General features: G+C 38.4%; 1 protein-coding gene across 6 annotated transcripts in view; it reads left to right on the forward strand.

Moving 5' to 3' along the window:
• LOC135095631 (protein eva-1-like) overlaps positions 1 to 5,978 on the forward strand; it is a 43,923-nt gene extending 37,945 nt beyond the window's left edge. For all 6 annotated transcript variants that reach the window (XM_063996577.1, XM_063996574.1, XM_063996578.1 and 3 more), the window contains 6 exons: positions 1 to 9; positions 690 to 833; positions 1,134 to 1,298; positions 2,827 to 3,021; positions 3,350 to 3,508; positions 4,321 to 5,978. The exon at positions 1 to 9 is cut by the window's left edge and continues 141 nt beyond it. In XM_063996577.1, coding sequence (XP_063852647.1) covers positions 1 to 9; positions 690 to 833; positions 1,134 to 1,298; positions 2,827 to 3,021; positions 3,350 to 3,508; positions 4,321 to 4,562 — 914 coding nt within the window. In that variant the 3' untranslated portion in view covers positions 4,563 to 5,978. The remainder of the gene's footprint in view (positions 10 to 689; positions 834 to 1,133; positions 1,299 to 2,826; positions 3,022 to 3,349; positions 3,509 to 4,320) is intronic.
• Positions 5,979 to 10,000: the final 4,022 nt, after the last annotated feature.

Consider the following 10,000-nt stretch of genomic DNA (forward strand, 5'->3'; position numbering starts at 1 on the left):
CAGAGGAAGGTGAGTGTGTGTGTGTGTGTTTGTATATACGTGTGTGTGTGTGTGTGTGTTTGTGTTACGTATATATCTGTGTGCTTCTCTCTCTCTCTCTCTCTCTCTCTCTCTCTCTCTCTCTCTCTCTCTCTCTCTCTCTCTCTCTCTCTCTCTCTCTCTCTCATATATACATACTGTCTTTGTGTACATCCTCTATAAACTGTTTACACACACACACACACACACACACACACACACACACACACATACACAGACAAGATGATAAACTAACATTTTTTTTTCTTTTTTTGCTAATTTTCACCTTTTTTTTTTTTTTAATTAAACAAGCTCACCTGTTCAGACTAATTAACCTGAGACTGGCAGCTAATTAATTAATAAAAAAAAGAAAAAGTGCGTGTGTGTGTGTGTGTGTGTGTAAGTATGTTTATCTATTTATGTATCTATCAGTCTATCTATCTGTTTCTCTACCTATCTATCTTTGTTCATCTTCCTGTCTGTCTGTCTATCTGTTTATCTATCAATTTATCTCAGTAATCCATCTATCTATCTACTAAAGTATCTATATCTACTTATCTATCTATCTATCTATCTATCGACGCATCTAAACCCAACCTAACTAACCTAACCTAACCAGACTCTTGAACTACCTCCCCAGTGCCTCAGCTTAAGAGTGCCACGTATTTCAGAGTGCCAGGCGAGCTATGCCACTGAAATGGTGATGCGTCAGTGCCACGGACAGCGACTGTGCCATATAGAAGCGAAATCTGAAGTGTATGGGAGTCCGTGTTCCCCCCAATCCAATATGTACATGAAGGCTGTTTATACTTGTGGTGAGTGTGTGTGTGTGTGTGTGTGTGTGTGTGTGTGTCGGGGGGTGGGCGGGGTGGGGGGGGGTGGGGGAGGGGCGTGTTCTTGTTCAATTTTGTGTTTTTTTTTTTTTTTTGCAAGATTGAGTTTTTAATTTTGTTTTAGTAGTAGTAGTAGTAGTAGTAGTAGTAGTAATCAAAGCATTCCGGAACTATCTTAAATAAATAAAAAGCCACGTAACACAAAACTATTATCATTATTACTAACACAATTATTATTATCATTATTATTATCATTATTATCATTATTATTACCATTTTCAGTGCCAAAGAAGATATTGAAGGAGAGGAAAACAGACGAGGACAAGAGAGGAAAACAAGACGGAAGAGGAGAGGAGAAGGAAGAAGAAGAAGAAGAAGAGACAGAGGAGGAGGAGGAGGAGGAGGAGGAGGAGGAGGAGATGCAAGGAGAAGGAGGGAAGAGGCCAGGTAAGGGAGGGAGGAGGGAAGGGTACGAGGAGGGAAGACTGCAGTCCCCAGCCGCACCTCCACAGCCCCCCTCCCTCCTTCCCCCTCCACGCACCCCCTACCCCCACCCTCCCGCCACCCCCCTCCACCAGCTTCTACAACCCCACCGTCACCACCTGGCTGGCTGACACGAAGAGTAAGCTTGTTTGGCTTCACTCAGCTTCACTTAAGCTTCATTCCTCCCTCACTTCAGGCTCCACACAGCTTCCCCCCTCCCCCCAAAGCTTCAATCAGATTTCACATATTTACACAGCTTCAAAAGGCTTCACACAGCTTCAAAAGGCTTCACACAGCTTCAAAATGCTTCACACAGCTTCAAAATGCTTCACACAGCTTCAAAATGCTTCACACAGCTTCAAAAGGCTTCACACAGCTTCAAAAGGCTTCACACAGCTTCAAAAGGCTTCACACAGCTTCAAAATGCTTCACACAGCTTCAAAAGGCTTCACACAGCTTCAAAATGCTTCACACAGCTTCAAAAGGCTTCACACAGCTTCAAAATGCTTCACACAGCTTCAAAAGGCTTCACACACCTTCAAAAGGCTTCACACAGCTTCAAAAGGCTTCACACAGCTTCAAAAGGTTTCACACAGCTTCAAAAGGCTTCACACACCTTCAAAAAGGCTTCACACAGCTTCAAAAGGTTTCACACAGCTTCAAAAGGCTTCACACACCTTCAAAAAGGCTTCACACAGCTTCAAAAGGCTTCACACACCTTCAAAAGGTTTCACACAGCTTCAAAAGGCTTCACACACCTTCAAAATGCTTCACATAGCTTCAAAAGGCTTCACACAGCTTCAAAAGGCTTCACACACCTTCAAAAAGGCTTCACACAGCTTCAAAAGGCTTCACACAGCTTCAAAAGGCTTTACACAGCTTCAAAAGGCTTCACACAGCTTCAAAAGGCTTCACACAGCTTCAAAAGGCTTCACACAGCTTTAAAAGGCTTCACACACCTTCAAAAATGCTTCACACAGCTTCAAAAGGCTTTGCACAGCTTCAAAATGCTTCCCCTCACCATTTTAGGCTTCAAGTAGTATTAATAGTAGTAGTAGTAGTAGTAGTGGTGATAACAGAGGAGATATGCAAACACGTTTCATACAGGGAGTGTCACGTGTAGGCATGATGAATTGCTGCGTCAACCCTTGTGTTCTTCTGTACCACCACCACCACCACCACCACCACCACCACCACCACGCAAACAGGCACATTAAACACACAAGCTGCCACATGTAGGCGTGACAGCTTCCTGCACTGGCCACAAACCCTTACATTCTCAAAGCGAAGAGAGAGAGAACGAAAGTAAATTGCCCAATCACCTTCTGGCTCATTAACTACCCAATTACACCTAGCACACCTGATCTACACAATATTTTCACTATGTAATAAAAAAAGATAAAGAAAAGTAAGAAAGAAAACGATAAGCTTAAATTATCACCTTATCCGCCAAACCTAACCTAACCTAACCTAACCTAACATCCACACACAGGTGCAGAGAAGCCAGGGGGAGGTGGAAGAGGCCCCGAGGAGACCAGGGTACTAGGAGAAGCCCCCCAACCAGCGCCAGCATCCCCGCCATCTGAGGCTGAACTGATCAACTGTACAGTGCTGGTCTTGGCTGGGGCACAAGGAAGGGAGATTGGATTTCTGACGGAGTGGATGAAGGCAGTAGCATTTGTGAGAGGTGAGTGTGTGTGTGTGTGTGTGTGTGTGTGTGTGTGTAGGGCTATTTGGGTGTGCTTTATGGTGGGGAGATTAAATTTCCTGTGTTTCCTGTCTCTGTTTGTTTTCTTCCCTTCCCATCTCTCCCTGTCTCTCTTCCTTCCTTTTCCTCTTTCCCTGTCTAAATTAACCCTCTCTCTATTCATCTATCTCCTTCATTATCCCTATCTATCTATCTACCTACATTCCTTCCTTCCTACTGTCTCTCTATCAACTCTGTCTGTCCGTTCATCAAATTTATCATCTACATGTCCTCTTGCGTCCAATATTCTAACGTTCTTCATATACAGGTAATTTTGAAAAGTTCCTGCTGTACCTCCTGCTGGGTTTGTTTGTGGGGCTCGTGCTGTTTCTCTTCGTGGTGGTGGGCCAGCTGCTGTGGGAGAGGAGAAGAGCGAAGAGAGAAGCCAAGACTCTACATGACCCTCTCACTTCAGTCTTTGCTGCAGGTGAGGTTAAAGGTTTTCACATGCATTCTCAGTCAAAAGGTATTGTTTCATGAGGGTATTTATTCAGTAAGGGAGGAAGTAAGGGTGTTCTTGGGGTTTTTAAGGGTGTTTTTGTGGGTGTTACTAGGGTTTTTCAGGGTGGTTTTGTGGTTTAAAAGGGTCTTGTGAAAGTTATTGGGGTTTTCAAGGGTGTTTTTCATGATTCCAGGGACAGTTTAACAGGCTGTAGTGGAAGTTACTGAGGTTTTCAAGGGTGCTTTCAAGGTTCTAGGGACAGTTTAACAGGCTGTAGTGGAAGTTACTGAGGTTTTCAAGGGTGCTTTCAAGGTTCTAGGGACAGTTTAACAGGCTGTAGTGGAAGTTAATGAGGTTTTCAAGGGTGTTTTCATGATTCCAGGGACAGTTTAACAGGCTGTAGTGGAAGTTATTGGGGTTTTCAAGATTCCAGGGATAGTTACTGACTCCCAAAATATCCTTAAATTTGCTAACCTCCCTAAAAACATCCCTAACTTTCTAAACCCATCCAAAAAAAAAAACCCTAACATCCCAAACTGACCCTGAAAAAAATCCCTAACTTTGCTAACCTTTCCCTAAAAACATCCCTAACTTTCCAAACCCATCCAAAAAAAACCCTAACATCCCAAACTGACCCTGAAAAAAATCCCTAACTTTGCTAACCTTTCCCTAAAAACATCCCTAACTTTCTAAACCCATCCAGAAAAAACCCTAACATCCCAAACTGACCCTGAAAAAAATCCCTAACTTTGCTAACCTTTCCCTAAAAACATCCCTAACTCTTGAAACTTCCACAGATATTGAGGACATTGATGGCGACCTTGACCTGGACGGCACGGGGGGCAGCATCGGGGGACTGGGTGGTGGCGGATCCCTCCCCCGCTCCCCCTCCCCCCAGGACAGCCACAGGGGGCCCCGGGAAGTGGTCCGCTACAACGCCTACTCCACCTATGGCCGACGGAGGGATGGAGCGGAGGAAGGAGATGGAAATCCACTCAGTTTGACTCGGACGAATAATAATCAGTTGTTTTATAGTTAATGGAGTGCAGAGAGAGAGAGAGAGAGAGAGAGAGAGAGAGAGAGAGAGAGAGAGAGAGGGAGAGGGAGAGGGAAAGCGAGAGGTTAGACAAGAGAAGTTAAGGGAAATGGAGAGAGAGAGAGAGAGAGAGAGAGAGAGAGAGAGAGAGAGAGAGAGAGAGAGAGAGAGAGAGAGAGAGAGAGAGAGAGAGAGACTACTCCACCAAATCCAGTGAAAGTAAAGGAAGCAAAAAATGAAGGAATAAATTAAACAAACAAACAAACAAACAAATGAAAAGAAAAGGAAAAACAAAACAAAAAATTCTCAAAAAAGGAAAAAAATATTGAAAAAAAAACAAACAAAAAAACGTACACACACTTTCATGTGCGCGTAAACCTGTGTGCGTATTGCAGCTTGTGTGTGTACATGGCCAAAGACAAACAAACGTACACACGCACAGGACTGTCTTTAAACCCCCCCAAAAAAATAAATAAATAAAAAAGCCATGTGTGTACGTACGTACGTATGTATGTATGTATGTATGTCTGCGTGTATGTGTGTGTGCGCATAGACAAATGCTTCTGTAAATATGTATGTATTGCCAGTGTGTGTACGTAACTAATGTTATGTGTGTGTGTGTGTGTGTGTGTGTGTGTGTGTGTGTGTGTGTGTGTGTGTGTGTGTGTGTGTGTGTGTGTGTGTGTGTGTGTGTGTGTGTACATGACCAATTAAAACACACACACAGGAGCAGAAGGATGTGTACGTAATTTTATGTACGTATTATTGTGTGTGTGCGCATGTACGCCTCTTCCGCTTGCCAATGTGTGTGTGTGTGTGTGTGTGTGTGTGTTTTATATCTACATAAAAACACATTAGTCATAGAGAGAGAGAGAGAGAGAGAGAGAGAGAGAGAGAGAGAGAGAGAGAGAGAGAGAGAGAGAGAGAGAGAGAGAGAGAGGGCAGTGCTGAAATGTAAATAATGAGACTGAAAAATGAAAGGAAAGATGGAAAGAAATGATGAATACTTGTGGCAAATTTTTATATAAACAAAGTGAATAAAAATAAAAGAAAAAAAGAAACAAGAAAATAAGTGAAAAAAAACTCATATCAAGAAAAAAATGAGAGAAAGAGAAAGAAAAAAGAAGAGAGAGAGAGAGAGAGAGAGAGAGAGAAAAATGAAAGTGACAAAGCAGAAAATAGAATAACTGATATAAAAGAAAAGACAAAATAAAAATACTAATAACATAAATGAAAACAAAGGAAAGAGAAGAAAGTGAGAGAGAAAAAAAGAGAGTGACTGTGAAAGTGAAAAGAAAAAAAGAAAAGTAGAGAAAATAAAGAAAAATGAGAGAGAGAGAGAGAGAGAGAGAGAGAGAGAGAGAGAGAGAGAGAGAGAGAGAGAGAGAGAGAGAGAGAGAGAGAGAGAGAGAGAGAGAACTGAAATATATGTGACAAAACTGAACACAAGGAAGAGAAATGTCGTAAAAATAACCTAACCTAACCTAACCTCACCTAACCTAACCTAACCAAACCTATACCTAACCTAACCTAACCTAAGTAAACCTAACCTAACCCTAACCTAACCTATACCTAACCTAACTTAACCTAACCTAACCTAACCAAACCATACCTAACCAAACCAAACCAAACCTAACCTAACTTAACCTAACCTAACCTCACCAAACCAAACCTAACCTAACCAAACCAAACCTAACGTAACCTAACCTAACGAGACCAAACCTAACTTAACCTCAACACAATCAATACACAAAAGAACACATCAATGTATATTCAAGTATATTGACGTAGCTGTGTATATTGTAAACTTCGCAAACTAAACTAACATATCAGGAGGAGGAGGAGGAGGAGGAGGAGGAGGAGGAGGAGGAGGAGGAGGAGGAGGAGGAGGAGGAGGAGGAGGAGGAGGACTAATACATCACTTACTCTTCCTTTTATTAATTAATGTTGCTGTTTTGCTACCACATTACAAACAAACGTACACACAATTTCGTTTATGCATGTTTTGAAAATAGAGTCGCTTCCGTTTTCTGTTCTGTGTGTGTGTGTGTGTGTGTGTGTGTGTGTGTGTATGTGTGTGTGTGTGTTTTTTTTTATGTATCTTACCAACTAATTTATGTTTTAACCCTTTCTCTCTCTCTTTCTTTTTCTTTTTCTCTCTCTCGTTTGTAAGTTTCTATCTCTCACTCTCTATCTCATTTTCTTTTTATTTTCAGCTCAATTTTTACTGTTTTGTTCTTTCTTTTTCTATTCCTTTTTCAGTCAATTATCTCCTTCCCCTGTATCACCAATATTGTCTTAACGAAGCTGTATCACCTGTACTTTTCTTCTTTCTCTGTTAACTTTCTCTTAATTTCCTTATTTCCTCTCTTTTTCCCTTATTTAATATTTTCTATACTTTTTTTCTTTCCTTTCTAATACTTCTTTGCCTTATTTACGTATTTTTCATCATTTCTTTCGTAAATTTTCTCGTTTCTTTATTTTTCATCATTTCCTTCATAAAAATTTTTCTTTATTCTTATTTTCGTATTTTTCATCATTTCTTTCGTAAATTTTATCGTTTCTTTCGTAAAAATTTCTCTTTATTTCTTTATGTTCTTCGTTTAACTTGTATTTTTTTTCAATTTTTTTTCATTTTCCTCCCTTCTTATCTAATATTTCTTGATCTGCTTATTTTTCTTTTAATTTTTCTTTCATATCTTACTATCTTTAAATCTCTTGTTTCTTAATTCCTTCTTTTCGCTTTAATTTCCCTTAATTCTACTTCCTTTTCAGTCCCTCACTTAATACACTTCTAATCTACTTTAATCCTACTTTTCTATCTAATGCTATAAACTTAATCCTATCTCCTTCTCCTTAATCCTCTTTAGTCTAATCCAAAGCCTTTTAAAATTCAAAAATGATGCAGTGTCCCTTAAAATCCTGTTATCCCTCGTTTTCTTTGAGTTACCTGTAGTTGCAAGTTACGTACCTGATTTAGCTAGTTAATTAATGGCATTTTCAACACCTGTATATGTGTAATTGTAAACGCATTGTTACCTGTACCTTAATTAAAAAAGATTTCAGGTGTTTTTGCAGGTTGAAGATAAGATAGAGAACAAGATCATTTTTTGTACCTTTCTATTTCGCTGTGCTGTGTGTAGTCAGGTGTGTGTCTGTCTGTATGTCTGTCTGTATGTGTGTGTGTGTGTGTGTGTGTGTGGTGGTGGTTCAGCCAGGTGGGGTACACAGGACATGGCAACACTGCTAGACTCATCCTCAACCACCCACTGCCTCATTCCTGTTGTAAATGTTGCAGTGTTGTGTTGAGACGTGATTAATTTGGCATAATCTCACTAGACTATTTATCTTTACAAAATCTGAAGCATTATTGTGAACAGTACACGTTTCAACACAAGACAGGAACACGTCGATCAAACTAACACTAGAACCACGAGACGACAGCCAGACTAAGTTTCCCGTTTAAATAATCTCTCGCCTTGTGTTTATGTAAGAGTTCTGGCATTAATACAGTACAGATTACATAGACCAGCGAATGAGTGAGTGAGAGAGTGACACCATTAATCCAGCAGTGTTACCATGTCCCTGTGTCCTCACCTGCATTAATAACTACCACATACCTGATGTCACACTGTATAAATGTATGTATTTAAAAAGTGTGTGGTGCTAACGAGAGATAGAAGCATAGATAAGGAAAACAATTAGAGAGAGAGAGAGAGAGAGAGAGAGAGAGAGAGAGAGAGAGAGAGATGGGGCAGTCACACAGGTATAGTTCAGATTTACTCCGCCAGGTTAAAATGAATGGTGCTGTTTTGTGTGTTTTTTGTTTTTGTTTTCATTGTTTTCTTTGTTTTTCTTGTTTATTTTTTTCCTTATTTGTTTTTTTTTGTTTCATGTGTTTTTTTTGTTATTTATTTATTTATTTGTTTATTTTTTTGGGGTGGTTGTTTATTTTGTTTCCAGTTTCGTTATTTTTTCTCTATTTTTCCTTTTTTATTTAATTTCCTTATTCATTCCGGTTATCTCTGTTCGCTATATTAGTATTTATCATTATTATTATTATTATTGCTATTATTAATTTCCCATACTTATTATTATTATATATATATGTATACTAATATATCTAAGTATATTTTCTAAGTGTCTTCTCTCTAATAATTTTTTTCTTTCAACTTAAACATGTCTTAAGTTCAAAATAATTAAGTGTCTTTTTAATTTTTTTTTTTAGAATGAAACAAAAAAAATGTAAAAAAAATATTAAGTAAACGAATGAATGAACGAATGAATGAATGAAAAAAAAGGAATAACATTAATATTTACTTGATAATTGTAAATGTTTAGCAAAATGAAGAAAAAACAAGATTATTTATCACATACGAGGTCATGTTGTATGTACGTATGTATGTATGTATGTATTCTTAATTATACACAAGGGAGGTTCAGTATAAACAATTATACACACACACACACACACACACACACACACACACACACACACACACACACACACACGGAGGAGAGGAAGGAAGGAAAGGATTGAAGGTGTGAAGGAAGGAAGGAAAAGAAAAGATGAAAATAACGAAGGAAGGAACATTAGAAATAAAGAAAGATAAGAGAAAATAAGTAAATAAATGAGGGACTATGAAAAAAAAAAAAAGGAAAGAAGGAAAAGAAAGATGACACACACACACACACACACACACACACACACACACACACACACACACACACACACACACACACACACAATACATACTGTGTAAATCTAATACTTAATTTATACAAGAAAGCTTTAATTCACTCACAAACTCGAAAAAATACTCAATATACTCGCGGAGAAACAAAACACATTAAAAAAAAAAACACTAATAACAAAAAAACAAATCAATAAATAGACAAATAAGGAACATCTTTTAAAATTATGCACCTTTAAATATATATAAACAACAACAATAGCAATATAAATTTAGGAGAATGCAAAATAAATAATAAGTGAATTGCAACCCCGTACAAATCGGAGAACAATATTGCGCGGGAAACAGAAAACGTAAACAAATCCTGAAATGCAACACCGTGAAAAGTGAAGAATTTTAACGGGCTTGAAAAAACACAAAGTAAATAAATAGAAAGAACTCGAAAATATGTGGGAGATTTGCAGTGCGTGGGAACCAAATGAACAACACAAGCCGTAAAATACCTAGAGAGAGATGTAGAGAGCGGTAAATATATAAAACACAGCCTTAAATGCAACCCCCCATAAAATTTTGAGAATGTAACCTAGACTAAATAAACAAAAACAAACACTAAAAATGACTGGAATGATAAATAAATAAATAAATAAACACTGAAATATATCTAAGCAAAAATAAATAAATAAATAAATAGGAGGAATTTAACACAAACAAGATAAATCAACAAAACACTAAAATAAATAAAGAAAC

This window comes from Scylla paramamosain, unplaced genomic scaffold, assembly GCF_035594125.1.
Source record: "Scylla paramamosain isolate STU-SP2022 unplaced genomic scaffold, ASM3559412v1 Contig1, whole genome shotgun sequence".
In the NCBI taxonomy this organism is placed as follows: domain Eukaryota; kingdom Metazoa; phylum Arthropoda; class Malacostraca; order Decapoda; family Portunidae; genus Scylla; species Scylla paramamosain.